Consider the following 19,964-nt stretch of genomic DNA (forward strand, 5'->3'; position numbering starts at 1 on the left):
TCTCCCTAAGTCACCTGAAGCTTTTCAATGTCCAGAAAGGACATGCAAAGCCTCGAATTAGCTACAGAAACAGCAATCAAACAAGAACTGGACACAGCACACCTCAGTCACCGTCTCCTCCCCATGTGTCACCTCCGTGGGCCCCTACAACTTGGCCGTCGCATTTCCAGTCTACTTGTAGGTTTTCCAAGGCCACACGAGAGGGGACGGCTTAGAGGGGCTCCCAGGGGCTTGCTGTGCTGTGAGCCACAAGGCTCCTTGCCTGCCTCAGTGTAACTGAGACCTAAGAGCAGCCGCAGGCAGGCCCACACTGCCCCGCAGGCCAGGAATCACTCCAACAGCAGGCCCTGGTCTGTTCTCAGGCAGCCCGGCCTGTGTGAGGGCGCCAGGCTTCTGCTGAACTCAAAAGCGGTGACTCCGGGTTCCAGCGGGAGAATTGAGATCAATCTTCAATGCATTCAGTAGGGGCTGTATACCACTAGGGGGCATTCTAAACGAAGAGCAGGGGGAAAGGAAGAAGAGTGTAGGGCAAAGAAGACTTGGGCCAAATCCCTTCTCAGGATCCAAGGTGTAGACCTCAACAGGCTGCTTCCAACAATGGAACCCAGATGAAGCGAGGCCTGCAAGGTCATCTTTGGTGTCTGCATCACACACTCGTCTCTCCCCTCAGACCTCCATCACCTCCCTGCTCCAGTTCTCAGCTGAGGACTCGGCCTTGCACATCTTAGAGCACATTGGTTCAGATCACAATGCCTCATCTTGCCAACACCAAACGCATCACTCTCCCGTGCCCCCACATCCTCAGCTGCTTCTCCAGTTACCGCTGTTCCTGTGTCAGACCGCGCCTTTGTCTCTGTTCACTGAAGGACTTTGTTCTTGAATTTCTTCTCCCTCTCCTGGATCACTCCCACTGGAATAAACCTCCACCTCCTCCCTTGACTCCATGCCACCCCCAACACAACCCCCATTCGCTACCTCCCTTTGCAAAGCTCCCTGAAGCTGTCTACCCCAGCATACCTCCCGTTCTCTTTACCCTACCCCACCCTTAGATCCCCCCTCCCCTGAGCCCTCCCTGGTCATGGATGGCTCAAGGCTGTCACAAGCCATGGCTGCCTCCCCGAGCTCGTCTTACACCCTCCTGGGAATGCTTCCCTCCAGCCTCACGTGACACTGCCCTCTGCCACTGTTTCTCTTCCCCCTCCAGCTGCTCTTTCTCACTCTCCTTCACTAGATCCTCCTAGTCACCCCCATCCGAGTTCCTGGCTTAGTCCCCTGAGGTCCTCCACCATCAACATTCTCCCCCCAGGTTCTCACCTCCATCCCATAAGCCAAAATCCCTAGCTCTCTTTCATCTTGACCTTCCCCCTTCAGCTGCAGACACAGAAGGATCTCAAACTGAATATGTTCAGAATAAAACATTCTGCCTCCAAACGACTTACCTTTCAGCCACCTTCTGTGTAAACAGCGCCCCTATCCACCTAGCTGCTGAAGCTACAACCCTAAGAGTCCATCCTGGACTTTCCTCACCCGCAAATCTAATCTATCCATCAAGTCATTCTTCTCAGCTGTTCCCTCCAAGAGTCATGGTCCACCCACCCCCAGCCCAAGCCCCCCTCCTTCCTCCTCCATCCCCTTCCCTTCCTGCCCACATCTCCCTCCTCACAGTGATTCCCCTCCCAGCAGCCAGAGTGACTGTGGTAGTGGACAGCAGCCAAGACCCTCCAGTAGACAAGCTGCCCACCCTGGAACCTGTGCAGACTCTTCACGGCCGACAAGCCCTGCCGTGCGTGGCCAGCCCCTCCCGCCTTGTCCACATCAGGCCCCCCGACCTCCTCACCCCTGTGCTCCGGCCACACTGGACTTGACCACCACCCTCCTGGACTCCTCCTCCTGGGGTCTCCCAGGCCGCCGCCTCCCCGGCCTGAACTCAGCCCTGACACACTCTCCTACTTTCTCATCCTTGCCCCTCCTTCACTGTTTTCCAGGGCCCTTCATCCTGTGGTGTTTTTTTAACTGTTTTTCTTTTTACAAACATCCCTCTCTTTCCCACCAGTAAGGAGCTTATGGAGAGTTTTGTCTCTCTCCTGCTGTATTCTGAGTCCCAGAATGGAGGCTGCCACTGCTCAGGGCCTCGACTGACTGCTGAATCATACTGACCTCACAGATGGACAGAAGGACCTCAGTCTTGCTAAGAGGATGCCTACTCACCGGGCAGAGCTATTCCAAGAGAGATGCCTCCACGGCCCAGGCCCTGGGGTCTCTCTACCAAGGCAGAGCCTGCAGCTAGAGCTCCGGGGGGACAGCCACTGGGAGGCAGAGGGCTTACTCCTGGACTTCGGGGTGTGGTTAGGGGCTGCATGGAGACAACCTCCCCACTCCACAAGATTCATGCCTGGTGGACCTGTCCAACCCAGACCACCTCAATGCAGGCGACAAGGATGAGGAAAGGCGAACCCCTCCACCTTCCCCCAACTGGGGCCACATGCTCCGGAGGCCAGTCCAGGGAACTGTGTGGAGGAGTCCAGGACCTGCTGGGCGCCTGCGGCTGGTGAGGGCTGTTCCAAGCGGGCCTCTCCTGCCCTGCTGTGTATAACCAGGGATCTCTGCCCACCGCCCCATCGTGAGCCTCCCACCCCTCACCCACTGAGGCCTCCTTGGTAGACAGCCAGTCTGACAAGGAGCTTCCGCTGGGTGTCCTAGGGGGAGCGGGAGGGCAGGGCTGGCGTGAGCTTCACCTGAGATGTGTCCCACCACACTGAGTCCCAAGGCCAGATCTCTCAGCCTTCCACCTCCCCGCCGCGGAGGCCAGGGGCAGGCGACTCCCTGGGTGCCCCTTCTCAGGGTGCCCGGGGCAAGGCTGCAGCCCAGGCCCCTGTGCTGTGAGTTTCTGGGGCTCCTCCAGGCTCATTCACCTCCAGATAATGAGGAAGTGGACTCTGCTTCCCTTCTGTCTATGTTCTCCACGCAGCTCATGGACCTGATGCCCCTCCAGCCTTCTGTCAACCTCATGGGAAGCTGGGTGCCAGCCGAGTCTTTCCCAGCTCCTAGCATGTGGGGCACCTGGAACTTCCTCTCTGTGACCCACCCCTGGTTTCGGCCTCTGCAAATCACACCCTCCATTCTGCCTCCAGTCTCCCCAAATGGGGGGCAGCAGGTTCACTCTGAGAATGGCAAGGTCATCTTTCCCTCCTGTCTTCTGACACATCGAGATCATCACAGTGTTTCCTCTCTCCCATCAGAAGAGGCTGGCATTCACCCTCTTGCCTCTCTCTGGCTGGCCTTGAATCCTCTTATTCTTTTTATTAATGACAAATGGAATCAGACTCTAGAAGGCGCTAGTGGTAAAGAACCCACCCACCAATGTAGGAAGTGCTGGAGACAAGTTAGATCCCTGGGTCAGCAAGATCCCCTGGAGAAGGGCATTCTACCCACTCTAATATTCTTGCCTGGAGAATTCCACGGACAAAGGAGGCTGGGGGGCTGCGGTCCATAGGGTCACAAAGAGTCGGACACGACTGAAGCGACTTAACCACACAAGCATGCATGGAATCAGACCAGTCCTCTTTTCAAAAAAGTCTCTGGAGCCCACATCTTCTCACAGAGGGCCACACAGAGCATCCACAAAAGCCATTACTCTGTTCAGGGGCTACCTGGGCTGGCGTTTACCTCTCAAGCATCCTCAAAGTTGGGGAAGTTCTGTTTTGAGGGGTGGCCGGGGAAAGGCAGAGACAGGAAGGAGATGGCTGCTGCCCCCGGCAGACTAGAATCCTACACCCCTCTTTCTCCACCCTCGTCATGGGCACAGTGGCCCCGGAGCCTTCAGCAAGCCCGCTGGAGTTCAGTGTAGAGAGTGAGGTTCCCCCAGACGGCCACTAGATGTCCACTCGCTCCACCAAATCACCGGGCTCAGCAAGCCCAGGACAGTGGGGGGACCCACCCGCCCCTACAGCTGATGGAACTTTTCACCTCGTTCACCCATCCCCTCCAGGAGCATCTGACCTTCTCCGCCCACCTCTAGTTATGGCTTATTTCAGCTGCACCTCTTGTGAGCCTGGCGGAAACACTGGAACCAGCACACCCGGACCAGGGGACAATTCTGTATCTGCCCTTCCACATCCTCCAGGATTCTAGAGCCTCCTCAGCTACAGCCATTTCCCATGAAGGACCCTAAGCTCACGGCCCCACCCCGCAGACCTCCCAGCTTACCAAAGCGGCCCACAAGGCCCCATCAGTCCCTCACCTCCGGGGGCCCACTCCCACCTCCCATGCCCATAAGCTTGTTCCCGTGTCCCCTGTCAAAAGGCTACGGTGGGATGATCTGAGAGAATATCAGTGAAACATGTATATTATCATATGTGAAACAGATCGCCAGTCCAGGTTCGATGCATGAGACAAGTGCTCGGGGCTGGTGCACTGGGATGACCCAGAGGGGTGGGATGGGGAGGGAGGCGGGAGGGGGGATCAGGATGGGGGACACATGTGCACCCATGGCTGATTCATGTCAATGTATGGTAAAAACCACTACAATACTGTAAAGTAATTAGCCTCCAATTAAAATACATTAATTAAAAAAACAAACAAACAAACAGAGCAGCTGCAAAAAGTAAATGCTGTCATCACCTCGGAACACATAAGAACCTCTGATCTTGATTAGGGGCTTTAACGGTCTGGCTTTAATGACTAGATAAGCATCTATATAATTAAGCACATATTGATTGTATGCAGAAAATTCGGATTCAAAGTTGTTCGTGTACTTGAAAACCACCACAGGCTCTGGGTAGAGTCAACCCAGGCCCCTCAACTCAGAGAGGTTTCCAGCTGTCCTGTGGGCAGCTCTGGAGCCCCTCGAGGGTTCAGAACTCCCCCCACAGACCTTGCCACAATCTTCCTCTGTCTGATTTGTAGGATTAACTTCCTGCACAAAATCATTTTGTCTTAAATAATACAAAGCCAGCTTCAGCCTAGTCCTGATAGCCATGATCGCATGCTATCACATCACTAAATATTCAGGGCAAGAAAACCCAATTAGACATGATTTCCTGCACAGCATGGGGAAGTCTGGACTCCACCTGCACCCTGCTCCCTCCCTTCCCCTGAAGATACGCTTCCTGACTGTAAGGACAGGACCCAGGCACACCGGATCTGGTGGAGTCAGCCTGGCCCAGTGCACACACGGCCCCACCCATCTCACACACAACTCCAGCTTGGGAACCAGCCGCCTCACCAGGTGACAGGTGAGACCCGCCCGGCCTCTCGGCACCAGAAGCAATTTGCTGGACTTGCTTCCTTCTTGGAGAGAAAGCACTTGGCCTGCTCCCCTGCCCTGGGCCAAGCCAACATGAAAGGCAGGCAGGGCTCCTGAACCCTAGCCTGCCGCCTACCCCCCCAAGTGAGGACATAATTACAGATGGTTCTGCTAATCAATGAATGAGGAAAATCGGGATCCCAGACAATGCAATTAGCAGGAGGCTGTAATTACTGCTGCATATTTTGCTGATACTCCCACTAAGTGAGGGGTTGCAGAGTGTGCCAAACCTCCCCCCACCCCCAGGCAACGAGGTTATGGGCAGGCTTGGGGGTGGGGGTGCTGCCTCCACTCTTTGCAACAGCCTTGCTGTCTCTCCTCAACCTCCACGGCCTGTTTGTCCCTCAGCTCTGCCCATTTTATAAACATCACCGGCATTTCCTCAATTCCCCCGTACCCCACCCCTCTGCACTCACCACTGAGGCCACCACCCCTGGGCTCCCCAGAGACCTCTCCCTCCCGGGAGTTTCTCTGCTCTGTTCTCCACCTTGATGGCCAGAAGGATCATTTAAAAACATCCACCATGTCACCACCTCATCTGTTTAAATGTTTAACAAAACATCCAAAATCCCGCGCTTGACCTAGCATACCGAATGGTCCACCCTTGCCCACTTGGCAGGGCCCCTCACCCTGCGACCCTTCCGCGCAACAGCCCCCCCCACCCCCTACCAAGGCTGAAGGCTCCCTCCCACCTCGGTTCCCTCTGCCTGAGGAGCGCCTGTCTCCGCTTTGTCTGTTTGTGGGACAATTTTCCCTTAAACTATTCACTCCTCCTTGTAATGACCCCTTCCTGAGGGTTCAGGAGGCAGATGGGAAGACCACTTACGTGTTTGGATGATTTTGTAGGTGAAAACTATGGATCCAGAGTCACTTCATTAGAAAACACAAATTTATCATCAGGGGATTCTCTCAAAATATTAAGGAAGGACGCCTGTCATGGGAGAGGCCCCACTATTCTGAGAAGAAGGGGGTCAAGCCTCAGGGCCATGGGTGGGAAGGGGACAGGGCCCCCCGCCTGGCAGCTGGGGGAGCATGGTCTGACTGATGGGGCTTCCGGTCCAGCATCTCAGCTGTGGTCAACTGAACAGAGAAAGTGCTGATTCTCTATCAGCACAGACTCTGTGACTTAAGGGTGTAACGTACGACAGACTTACGGGAATAACGCAGGGCTTCCCAGGTGATACTAGTGGTAAAGAACCCGCCTGCCAATGCAGGAGACATAAGAGACATGGGTTCAATCCCTGGGTAGCGAAGATCCCTTGGAGGAGGGAATGGCAACCCACTCCAGTATTCTTACCTGGACAATTCCATGGATAGAGGAGACTGGCAGGCTACAGTCCACAGGGTCGCAAAAAGCTGGACACGACTGGAGTGACTTAGCATGTACACTGTGTTGACCAGTGCAGTCTCCCCCCAGGCCCGCCTTCCCGTTCCTCATGTTTAAGGAGCCACCCATAGGCTTTTGCACCCACATATTTCACATAGAAGGGAACTCTGAGAGTCTGAGGAGCTGGGAGTGGTTCTTTAAAAAGAAATCATGGCAATTCCCTGGAGGTCTATGGTTAGGATTCAGCGCTCTCACTGCCAGGGACCTGGGTTCAATTGCTGGTCAGGGAACTAAGATGCCACAAGCCTCGTGGTGCGGCCGAGAGGGGGAACAAAAAATCCTACGATCTTTGCTCTACTTTATGCAGGCACATCCACCAGCTAGGACCTGTGACCCCCCACCCCAGGGCACAGGGACGCATGTCTCTGCTCCCGACCCTCAGAAACTTCACATGCTCCAGGATAAAGAGAAAGAAAACAGCCGGGAGGTTGTGTTCATCACATTTCTAGTTTACACGCCAGCACTAGTTTGCAAAAACTGAAAAGTGCTTTTCCTACTTTCACACACCCTTCTCCATCAGCCCCAAGGCCACACAGAAGGCTCCTCCTGACCCACAGGACACAGAGGGACACGTCGCTCGTTTCCCCAGTGAAGTCCTAGTCACTGCAACCTGAGCTCCCAGGTAAGGGGGAAATGGGTGTGGAGCACGCACCAGACCGTCATAGGATCCAGGGAAGGTACTTACTTTTTATTTGGAGTGATACACAACCAACACAAGACTCTGGGAAGCCCTTTGTGCTCTGTGATTAGGGGGGAAGCCCTGAGTTATCCTGTTAGGAGGTCCGGGTGGAGGTGCTTTAGGATGAGCATCTTCAATTCCCAGACACAGAACATCTGCCCTGATAGGGAACCCTGAGAATCTTGACACAGCCTGGGGAAGTGAGGACAGTGGGGAACAGATTGTAGGCTGTTGCACGCTTCTGCAAGATGAGCAGCTGAAAGTGACCCACACAGCACCTTCCCTCACCGTGTGAGCTCAGCCCCCAGGGGCCAGGTACACGGGCCTTACTCACCGTCTGTTATGAGTGCTCTGCTGGTCAGAACCTTCCCCAGCATGAACTTCAGCACAGCCAGGATGCTGCACAGGATCCCACTTAAAATGGAGACGCTGAACAGGAAGTCATCCTAGAAGAGGAAGTTCCAGATTTCAGTGGTTCAGCTCATGCCAGAGCAGATCATCGGCAAATCACTGGCCTTCGCTCCCAGAATTAACAGTAGAGTACGCTGCCACTCCACCTTCCCTGGTGGCTCAGCAGTAAGGAATCTGCTCACCAATGCAGGAGATGCGGGTTTGATCCCTGGGTGGGGAAGATCCCCTGGAGGAGCCTGGTGGCCTGCAGTCCACGGGGCGGCAGAGTCACTTAGTGACTGATGCTGCCACAAGGTGGGAGTATATCGCTTGCTTTTATACCTGTTACCTGTGTCACTGGAAACTGGAAAGGATGTTCAGAAACACATAACCCAGATTTATATTTCTTCAGAAACCTCAGGAACCCATTACAGATTCTTTTCCTGTAGGAGATTTCCCTTCCCACTATTCTGCCAAAATGGTTGGCAATCATTGATCAGTAACAGAGTTGGTCAAAGTGCTAACAACAGTAACTTCTATGTAGAGTTTTCCAAGGATAAGTCAAAAAGCAGCTGATTGCAAAGTTGGGAACACGTAAGTAGATCCCTGGCTTGAGAACAGGGCCAGCTGAGCTTGCCACAGGGTCAGTTATGACTGATCGATATGGCTACTCCTAGCCACAATCTTTCCTTAACTTCATACAAGCAGCTAGAAGTTCAAACATAGCCTTCAAGGTGGGACAAGGCATCTAAAAATATAGCTTGCTGTTGATGTTATCTTAGCACTTCCTCTAAGTTGTTAGCTCACCTTTGGAAGCAAGAGAGTGAATCACATGCAAAAGTGAGTAGCACTGTATCTGCTGCCTGACAGCAGGGCCCATGGAAACTCTCGGCTTAGGGCTCCCAGGCATCACTCCCATGAGACACAGGTTCCAGATCTCCCAATATGAAAATGCCACTGCCAGCAGAAATCTGATAAAGCATCATATGTACTTGAAGAATGGGTTTCCTAAGTGGCGCAGTGGTAAAGAATCTGCCTGCCACTGCAGGAGAAGCAAGAGATGCAAGTTCAATCCCTGGGACAGGAAGATCCCTGGAGAAGGAAATAGCAACCCACTCCAGTATTCTTGCCTGGAAAATCCCATGGACAGAGGAGCCTGGTGAGCTATAGTTCATGAGATCACAAAGAGCTGGACACGACTGAGCATGCACACACACATACTCAAAGAACAGAATTCCTTAAGCATTTTATTATTCAAATAACCAAGTAACAGAAAGCTAGGAAGACAGCCTGCTTCCCCAGGTTCAAACCTGAGTAAAGTGATTTGAAAACTCACCTCGCTGGAAACAGGGTATCTGCAAAGCACCTCCTCCACAACACTGACCAGTGGTGGTTGGCTTTACCTTATGTCCACAAATCCTTCACTGCGCCCCACCCCCAAAAGGCACAGCCTAATCCCCTGGTCCTTTGCATGTCAGCTCAACTCCTGACTCAAATCTAACAGAATACAGAAAAGAGGAAAAACAAGTTTGGCCAGAAAGTTCATTTGGGTTTTTCCATAACATTTTAAAGAGAAACCCAAACAAACTTCTTGGCCAACCCAAGCATAACTTTATAGGGTAGAAACCAGGCGAGTGAGCAAGGTGAGCATGTCCACACACAATTGATACGGCTACTACGTGCCTCCGGATAGGATGGGACGTGAGCAGGACACCTCTGGGTGTCCTATGCCAAATCCATAACCTCAGCTGAATTGTGAAAAAACATAAACAGTATTGAGGACGGTCTATAAAACACCTGAGTACTACTTTTCATACAAGTCAAGATCATGAAAGACGAGGAACCACTGAGACACTGTCCCAGGTTGGAGGCGAAGGAGACGTGAGGATAAAATGCCACAGAAACAGCAAAGGTCATCAGCAGGAAATCTGGGGAAATTAGTGCAGAGGCTGGAGTTCTGTTAACAGTGTTGTCATCTCATAGTGTTCTTCCCAGGTGGCTCAGTGGTAAAGAACGCAACTGCCAATGGAGGAGATGGGAGTCGGATCCCTGGTTTGGGAAGATCCCCTGGAGAAGTAAATGGCAACCCCACTCCAGTATTCTTGCCTGGGAAATCCCATGGACAGAGGAACCTGGTGGGCTACAGTCCATGGGGTCACAAAGAGCTGGACATGACTCAGTGACTGAACATCATCATCATCATCTCGTAGTGTGAGTAAAGGCACCTTGGTTATCTGCATGAGATGTTAATATTAAGGGAGGCTGGAGGAAGGGCATATGGGACCTCTCTGTAATGTCTTTGTAAGTGAAGTGAAAGTCACTCAGTTGTGTCCAACTCCTTGTGACCCCATGGACCATACAGTCCATGGAATTCTGCAGGCCAGAATACTGGAGTGGGTAGTCTATCACTTCTCCAGCTGATCTTCCCAACCGAGGAATTGAACCAGCATCTCCTTCATTGCAGGTGGATTCTTTACCCACTGAGCTATCAGGGAAACCCTGTCTTTGTAACTGATGCATAAACCTAAGACTATCCCAAAGTTTACAGTTTTTTTAGAATAGTTACCATATTAAAGTTTCAGTTCCTCAAAAGATCAGTAAGGACTATGCCAAACCTGGCCTCTTGGCAGATCCCAAGTCCCTGCTGTGCATGAGGTTACATAACAGGGGGTTAGGGGTGGTGTTGGGGAAGGACCCCCCCCACTCCCCAAATCAAAGCTTTCTTCATGTGGGAACTCAGTCTAATTAAGCAAGATGGTAGCAATAACTAGAACCAGACATGGAACAGTAGACTAGTTCAAAATTGGGAAAGGAGTACATCAAAGCTGTACAATGTCATCCTGTTTAACTTCCATGCAGAGTGCATCATGGGAAATGCCTGGCTGGATGAAGCTCAAGCTGGAATCAAGACTGCTGGGAGAAATATTAATAACCACTCTAATGGCAGAAAGTGAAGAGGAACTAAAGAGCCTCCTGATAAAGGTGAAAGGAGAGAGTGAAAAAGCTGACTTAAAATCCAACTTTCAATAAACGAAGATCGTGGCATCCAGTCCCATCACTTCTTAGCAAATAGATGGGGAAACAATGACAAACTTTATTTTCTTGGGCTCCAAAATCACTGCGGACCCAGAGTGCAACCATGAAATTAAAAGACACTTGCTACTTGGAAGAAAAGCTATGACAAGCCTCGACAGCATATTAAAAAGCAGAGACATCACTTTGCCAACAAAGTGTATAGGGTCAAAGGTATGATTTTTCCAATAGTCATGTACAGATGTGAAAGTTGGACCATAAAGAAGGCTGAGCAACAAAGAACTGATGCTTTTGAACTGTGTTGCTGGAGAAGACTCTTGAGAGTCCTTTGGACAGCAAGGAGATCAAACCAGTCCATCCTAAAGGAAATCGACCGTGAATATTCATTGGAAGGACTGAAGCTGAAGCTCCAATATTTTGGCTATCTGATGCGAAGAACTGACTCATTTGCTCCTATACAGGAAACAGTGAACTCATGACCTAGAGAAAGCCACACACGGGGCAGTGTAAAGAAGCATAAGAGAAACTGTGGTTGGTGTCTGTGGTGACTTAGCAAGGGTGAAGGGGCGCTCAGGACCCACCCTTTACCTTGGAGAAGCTTCCATGGACTGGAATACTGGAGGAACCGGGTTCCTCTGGAGGTAGGGGGTTCCTGATGTCATAAAGTAGAAGCATCGCATGATAACTAAGGGCACCCAAGCAGAAGGCTCACTTAGTAACTGTGTGACTCTGGGCAAGTCACTGAACCTCCCTCCCTCTAAGCACCTGTAAAATGCAAAAAACCCCCCAAAACAAAGAACAACCTACCACCCCTGGTGGCTGTGTAGTGTGTCCACAAGGATCAGCTGGAGCTACGTTTCCCAGAATCCCCTAGCTAGGTGTTCCCAAGCCACACTCGGCCAGCAGAGACACCTGCAGGAGGTCTGGAAAGTGGACGTGACGCGGCGGTCCCTTGTCCCTGAAGACAGCTGCAGGGCAGAGTGGATCTTGCTGACCCACTTGCTCCCCTTAGTGGAGGGGGAAGGGCCACACCAAGCCCTCAGCTCTGCCAGCTCCCCTGGCTCCCCTCCTCCAGCCTCTCTGAGGCCTGGGCCAGGCGCTCAGTGTGGGATTTCATGCCAAAAGCTTCTTCTGCAGATCAGATCACCCAGGTCCCTGAGGCTGAGACCCTGAGACTCAGATGCAGCTCCTCCAGGGTCTCTGGCAGCCCTGCTCTGCTTCCCTCTTGTTGGGGAGAAGCCCAGACCCTGAAGCAGGAGCCCCCACTATTCTGTACACCCCATCCTGTAATAAAGCCCCATCCTGACCGGTTAAGAGTGGTTCTGCTTCCCCGCTGAAGCCTCACATATTACCTCATAAGGATATTCTGAAGTGCTCCAACAGGGCCTGGTGCAGAATAACTGATATATTTAAAAGCACAGAAGCCAATGTGCCAAACTCAGGGCTTTCCTGTCTGTGGATTATTCCCACCAACCAGTCTGCTCCCAGGATCAGCTCTGAAAGAACATCTGCCTTCCTCAACTCTGGGAAAGACAGACACTGGGGCCACCTCAAAGCTTCGTTGAGAGCTACAAGGCTTTGCCCACCGTTGCTGCACTGATCTGCTTCAGACAAAATAAACCCTGTGGCCGGTCTAACAGAGGACTGGACTGGCACAGACCTGCCAACGCCCTCACCCCAAATCAGCTTTCAACATCCTAGAAGCTTGCTGGCATTCTCCCAGCCAAAGCCTACCTGGGTCTTCTCTCTTCCCCTAGCCTCCATATCTATGGTTAACATGAGCATAATGTCACAGAGAAGTAGTCATGAGCCTGCTCAAGACATCAGTCCCTCCTATAGACCTTTGTGTCCTCTGCAAATGCATCACGTGGAAGCCCTAATCTTCACTGTGATAGCGTTTGGAGATGGAGATGAGGGAGGTGATTAGAAATAGATCAGATAATGAGGATGGGGCCCTCATGGTGGCATTAGTGTCCTTATAACAAGAAGAAAAGATCTCTCTCTCTCTCTCTCTCTCTCATCCTCTCCACCTACACACATTGAAGAAAGGCCAGCTGAGGTAACAGTGAAAAGGCAACTATTTGGGATCCAAGGAGCAATCCCTTACCAAATACTGATTCTGCTGGCAACTTGATCTCAGAGTCCCAGTCTCCAGAAGCATGAGAAATAAATTCCATAAGAAATAAAAGCCACCAAGTCCATAGTATTTTGTTATGTCATCCTGAGTTAAGATGGTTTTGAGTGTCACCTTCCTGAGAGTCGGGAAGCCAGAGGCGACGTGACATGTTACATAAGGTAAATGCTACATAAGGAAGAGAAATTGCAAACCCAAGTAGGTATGCACCACTGATGGCTTCTCTCCAAGTGCAGCCGCACCTGTCATGTCCCACTTAATCCTCACTGCCCAGTCAAGCAGCATCTGAAAGGTAGAGAGACAGATGCACAGCAGTGAAATGACCTGCCCAAGGTCACTCAGCTGGAAGCAGGACCTGGATTTGTTCCCAGCTGTAAACCTTACCAGGATGTCTCAACCACGGCCGCCTAAGCATCTCTCACATTACTGACTATGGACCCTGTGCAAACAGGGGGACAGGCATTTCCTCATTAGGTATTCTGTTTCCACTGTTAGCAGTGCTGGGTCACTGTGGTTTCTCACAGTTGGATCATTACTAAATGGATAGAAATAAGTGAAAAAAGGTTCCAGACAACTAGCCACCCACTCAGAAGCCGAGGATAAGTGTATATTAAAGGTAAATGCGACATAAGTCATGTTCATTCTGGCAAGTTTCTTTATGACCTTGTAGTGGTGAAGGGCTTTATAACCATCTCAAAGCCATAAAAATTGATATATTTGACTACATGGTAAATTAAAGCATATGCAGAAGATAAATTATACATACTTGGAAAAATGTTATCACAAAGGGTTAGTCTCCCTAATCTAGAAATCCAAAAGAAGACCAAAAAACTAATAGAAAATGGGCAAAGACACACACAAAAATTAAGCAAATGTTAAACATATGAAAGATGCTTAAACACACTCATGAAAGAAACAAAAACAAGAATTACACCAAGATACCATTTTCCCTCTAACCAAAAAGATTAAAAACTTCTACTCCTTGAAAGACACTATTAAAATAATGAAGGAAAGCCACAGATTGAGGAAAAATTTGCAAACACATTTGTTAAAGGACTTGAGCATGCACAACTCAATAAGAAGAAAATAGACGACTCAATTTTTTTTTTTTAATGAGGAAAAGCTTTGAACAAACACTTCACAAAGAAGATACATGACTAGCAAATAAGCAGATGAAAAGACAGCCAACGTCATTAGTCAACAGGGAAATGTAAATCAGGACCACTATGAGATACTGCTACATACTTATTAGAATTAGTAAAACTAGAGAAAGAATATCAATTGTGGTGAGTATTTGGAACAACAGGAACTCTCCTGGACTGTGCGTAGGAATATAAAATGGTATAGCCACTTTGCAAAAGAGCTTGGCCAGTCCTTATAAAGTTAAATATAGACTTACCATATATTAATATTAGTCACTCAGTCATATCTGACTCTCTGCGACACAATGGACTATAGCTCGCCAGGCTCCTCTGTCCATGAATTCTCCAGGCAAGAACACTGGAGTGGGTTGCCATTTCCTTCCCTAGGGGATTGTCCAGACCAGGGATTGAACCCAGGTCTCCCACACTGCAGGCAGTTTCTTTACCGTCTGAGCCACCAGCAAAGCCCATAGGACTCAACATTTCTGCTCATTGGTATTTACCCAAGAGAAAAAAATGCCTAAGTCCACACAAAAATCTGCACACCACTGTTCTTAGCTACCATGTTCATAGCATCCAAAAACTGGAAACAGCTTAAATGTCCAACAAGTGATGGATAAATGAACTGTGGATAAATGGATATCTATTAGATGGATAAAATGCCAGGCAATTGAATACTACTCAGCAATGAAAAAGGACTAGTGGTGTATTCAGTCAGAACACAGCTGTACTTGACAAGCAAACGTTGCATGAAAGAAAGCAGACAGGAGAGAGTCAACAGTTCATGATTCATTTCTAATACATTCTAGAAAAAGAAAAGCATGCTGACAGCTAGCAGATCAGTAGTTGGGAAGAGGAAGTAATTGATCACCACAAAAGTACATGATGGCACTTATTGGAGTGACAAAAATATTTTCTACCTTCATTATGACAGTAGTTCTGTAGTTATAACCATCTACCAAAACCCATCAAAATATATGAGTGGAATTTTACTGATGCACATTACATCTTAATACAACTAATTTTTTTTTAAAAAAGCAAAAGCAATTTATCTCAGGGATCCCAAGGTGATGATTACTAGTATTTATGCAATTCAGCATATGCACATTATTATAAAGGACATAATGTTCGTTGTCATACTGTGAGGTAGAGGACAGAGATCTAATCTAATCTAAGAAAGATTAGATCAGAGGCTTGAGAGGTCAGTGGTGGAATATGTACCCAGATGGACTGACTTTGGGTCTCATGAATTTCCTCCATTAATGTGTTTCCACTGTCTTGGTAAGTAAACTTCCTTTTATAGACTCATCTCCAGTGTTTCCTCCTCTATTAAGCATTTCTTGACAATGTTTCCACTCCATAGCCCCTGGAACCATGTTCTTCCTTCACTGTCCCCCTCTCCTGTGAGCTGAGTGGAGAGGTCCTTTCTCATCCACCCCAGGAGCTGTACCCATTGCAATAAAAAAAATAAAAATCTGTGCTGTGAACTACTATGCTGCAGAGAGAGACACTAAAAGCATAATCAACAAAGCCTTTTACAAGCAGTTTTACTGGAAGTTGCAGAAACGTTTATCCACATTGCTATTTGCTATGTTGACCCTCCGTGGAAGTAAGGAGCATAAGCTTAAAAATCTAAGTGGTAAATGCCTGCCTAGGTTGGTGAGGGTGGGGAGAGGAGAGGGTTAAGCTGGCTGGTTTCCTCATGATCAAATGGGATGCTGGAATGTACCTCGGAGTGGGAAGAAATACCACCCCAGCTCCTGAGCACCAACTGTGACCCTGGACTGTTGGACAGAGGACATCGGCGAGGGCAAGCCTGAAATTCTGTGACAACAGAAGAATCCTGGTTTGACAGACACTCACGGCCTCACTCACACTCGAAGATGCCAGACACGAACTGGGTCTGAACACCCCCCGCTGCTGCCTGCAGCCAGGGATGTGGGGCATAAGGACTTGACTGTGGCTGCCACCCCAGGCCCGCCCCACCACCCCATGCCTACCCCAGACCTGCAGAGTGCCTCCTGCCTGTCTGAGCAATCACCCATGACTCCCAACCTAAACTTCAGACCAGCTTAGGAGAAGACACCCCAGAGAGCATGTGATAAAGGAAATGGTCAGTCCATCTGTCTTTTCTAAGAGCCAGTAATGCCTTTGCTCTGTAATGTTCTAACTTTGTTGATCCCCAAGTGTGAAAAGAAACATCTTTACTCAGTGGGATGAATCATTTAGAGAGGAATTCCAGAAACCTGATAGACCCCTGCAGTATGAAAAACTCTCCATCCCAAAATCTGATTTACGCCAAGACTAATCCTGTCTCAGCCAAGAGATCAGGCTGTAGAGATCATGCTCCTTCCCCAGCACCCCTTCTCCAGCACCCCCCACACCGGCCAGCATCACCACCACCAGGCCCCCAACTCTGGCCGACCACCAGATAAGGGAGGGTATACTGTCTATATAAACATGAAGTGGTCTGAAAAATACAGAGCACTGGAATTGGAAAAGCATGGGTCATATAACCCATGATTCAGGAGGGGAAACTGAGGCTTGGGAAGAGCAGGTGACTCCCCAAAGACAGCGGAGGCTCTCACCCACTCTGCCTCTTTCTCAGCAGCCTGACATCACCAACTCCTTCTAGCTCTTTAAGTCCGGGCTAGAATACAGCAACAGGGCTAATTTTAGGATTCAAAAGCAATCAGGGCAGAGCTGATAAAAGCTGATCTGGGGAGGATCTTTGTGCTGACGTGTGAGTTGTACACTAGCTCAGGAGACCGTGGTCAGCCAGATCTGGGTCTCAGTCAGCTTTTTCCGGGAGGACACAGGGTCCTTGCACTGCCTGCCACACATAGCTTGCTGATCTGGTAGATAAGAATACTAACGACTTGATGGATGTTGATAACATGATGATCTTTTCCAGCTCGTCTCAGTGAAATCAAACCCAGTTAAATCCACTGGACGAAGCTGACCCCTCTGCCCTCACCTTTATTACTTGCCTCTTCTCTCACCCGGCTCCAGCCACTTCAGCCTCTTCTCTGCTCCTCAAACACCCTGAGTGTGCTCCTGCCTCAGGACCTTTGCACATGTTGTTTCTACTCCTCTACCTCTGTCATATCATAGCTCATGTATCACCTTCTTGGTGAGATTGTTGTTCAGTCACTAAGTCATGTCCAACTCTCTTGCAATCCCATGGACCTCAGCACGCCAGGCTTCCCTCTCCTTCACCATCTCCCTGAGTTTGCTCAAACTCATGTCCATTGAGTCAGTGATGCCAACCAACCATCTCATCCTCTGTCGCCCTCTTCTCTTCTTGCCCTCAGCCTTTCCCAGCATAAGGGTTTTTTCTAATGAGTCAGTTCTTCACATCAGATAGCCAAAATATTGGCGCTTTGGCTGCAGCATAAGTCCTTCCAATGAATATTCAGGGTTGATTAGGATTGACTGGTTTGATCTCCTTTCTGTCCAATGGACTCCCAAGAGTCTTCTCCAGCACCACAGTTCCAAAGTATCAATTCTTCAGCACTCAGCCTGCTTTATGGTTCAACTCACACATCTGTACATGACTAGTGGAAAAACCACAGGTTTGACTAGACGGCCCTTTGTTGGCATAGTGATGTCTCTGATTCTTAATACACTGTCCAGATTTGTTACAGCCTTTCTTCCAAGCAGCAAACCTCTTTTTAATTTCATGGCTACAGTCACCACCCGCAGTGATTTTGGAGCCCAAGAAAATAAAATCGGTCACTGTTTCCGCTTTTTCCCCTCTATTTGCCATGAAGTGATGGGACTAAATGCCATGATCTTCATTTTTTGAATGCTGAGTTTTAAGTCAACTTTTTCACTTTCCTCTTTCACCTTCATCAAGGAGCTCTTTAGTTCCTCTTCGCTTTCTGATGGTCCCTGACTAATAATCCTTCCCTATATCCTAACCTATTTTTTCTGATAGCACTTTTCACATTTAAACACATATTGGCTATTTAAATTTAAAGTTAATATAACTGAGACTTCCCTAGTGGCCCAATGGTTCAGAATCCACTTGCCAATGCAGGAAACACAGATTGGATCCCTGGTCCTGGAAGATCCCGCATGCCTTGGAACAACAAAGCCTGAGCATCACAACTAGAGAGTCCATGAGCCACAGGGAAAGATCCCCCATCAGGCAACAAGATCCCGCAAGCCACAACTAAGACTGAACAAAGCCAAATAAATAAATACTTTTTTAAAAAAGTCACTGAGTCAGTTCAGCATACAGCATCCTGTAACTGACACCCTGTTAGAGCAGCCAGAATGGCTAAGGCCCCTGCCCTCATCACTTCCACCAATACTCTACTCATCAACAGGGAAGTGGGGGTGTGAATTAACATCTGAAAATCCAACTCATCTTCTGACAGATTCACATCATCACATGAAAGGGACCGTCCTTGTTTCTGGCTGGCCAGCCTCCAGCAGCAGTCTCTAACACTGTAACACTGAGTGTCTCCGTTCCCCCCGGCCACTCCCCAACATTTTTCCATACAGTCTCATCTCAAAGTATTTTGACTCCTGGTATCACTCACAGAAGAACTTTTAGCAGCACTGACATTCCTCTCTGCAGTGCCACTTGTCACCTCCTATATTCAGTTTATGCCTTATCATTGGTGACACTATTAGATGCAATTCCAGGGCGCAGGGAGCTGTGGCCACTCACACCAGCCAGAGGTCACGTCTGGAAACTCAAACTGCCTATTCCCCCGGAGACCAACACTCTCCCTTTTCATAAGCTGTATGACAGCTGGGGTGGGGGAGAGTGTGGAGGCTCACTTGCTATGTCTGCAAAAAAAAAAAAAAAGGCGTCCTTTGCTTTCCTAATGAGGACAAATTTCAAACCCTTCTGACACTACATGTGTTCTAGAATTACCCAGGGAAATGTGAGTGCTGGCTGCATAAGAAATGTGTATCGATTTATGGCCCCAGGTGAAATTAAAAGTCACTCTCATCCCTAGATCTTTTCATCGCCCCCTTCCCCGCCCCACCCCGGCCGACAAGGAACGATGGCAGATGTGGAGGAAATGACAGCAAGCACGAGCCTGCAATTTCCCCTGGTTATTAAATTATATTGACAAATTGCCACAGAGTCACATTAAATGACTTCACAATTTTTAAATTAGCATCAAGCCATTCTGATGTTGGGAGGGTAGAGAGTTGGTGTTTAGATAACCAGGTTAGCAGGAGGTTCTGCAGAGAGTGGACGCCAGGGCCGCTGGCGAGCTTGCAGGACAGACTGGGGGCTGGAGTCCTGGCAGTTCCTGGCCGCGCTGGCCAACCTGACCGCAGAGTGCCTGCAAGGGCTTGGGAAGGAAGCAGATGCCTGGCTCCATGGGCATCATGAAACTGAGTCTGGCGGGGTCACAGGACGCAGGAGCGGACGGACAGGCAGCGTTGACTGAGGCACCACGCCTGCCTCAGTGACAAGAGGGCGCTCGGAAGCGCTTGGCTTCCACCCCCACACACAGCCTGGCTTCTGTTAAGCGAAGCATTTGATTGCCATTTTCTTTTTTTCTTGTCTTTCTTTTTTTTTGCGGGGGAGGCATATCTTGTGGCTTGCAGGATCTTAGTTTCCTGACTAGGGATTGAACCCAGGTCCACAGCAGTGAAAGCCCAAGTCTCAATAACCACCGGACCGCCGGTGAATTCCCTGATTGTTCTTTTCTGATACAAGACAGGAGCACAAGGCTCACTGCGGAACAAGCACTCTAATCCCTGGACAAAGCCACAGAATCTGAGATGAGCCATCCTGCTCAGCTAACAATCTTCCTGCCCATCATCACCAGGTATTTTAATACCTCTGGGGTTCCCTAAAGCCAGGACCAAGTTAACATCCCCTCAGCTAAATCCTCATGACAGAGGCACTGCCACCCTTG

The 19,964-nt window shown here is 49.5% G+C and overlaps 1 protein-coding gene across 1 annotated transcript in view; it reads right to left on the bottom strand.

Moving 5' to 3' along the window:
• The window catches only part of TMEM163 (transmembrane protein 163), a 259,679-nt gene that overhangs the window by 4,168 nt on the left and 235,547 nt on the right, over positions 1–19,964 (bottom strand). The window contains exon 6 of the mRNA XM_065931422.1: positions 7,706–7,817. Within this exon, the coding sequence (XP_065787494.1) occupies positions 7,706–7,817 (112 nt within the window). The remainder of the gene's footprint in view (positions 1–7,705; positions 7,818–19,964) is intronic.

Source organism: Muntiacus reevesi, chromosome 3 (assembly GCF_963930625.1).
Source record: "Muntiacus reevesi chromosome 3, mMunRee1.1, whole genome shotgun sequence".
In the NCBI taxonomy this organism is placed as follows: domain Eukaryota; kingdom Metazoa; phylum Chordata; class Mammalia; order Artiodactyla; family Cervidae; genus Muntiacus; species Muntiacus reevesi.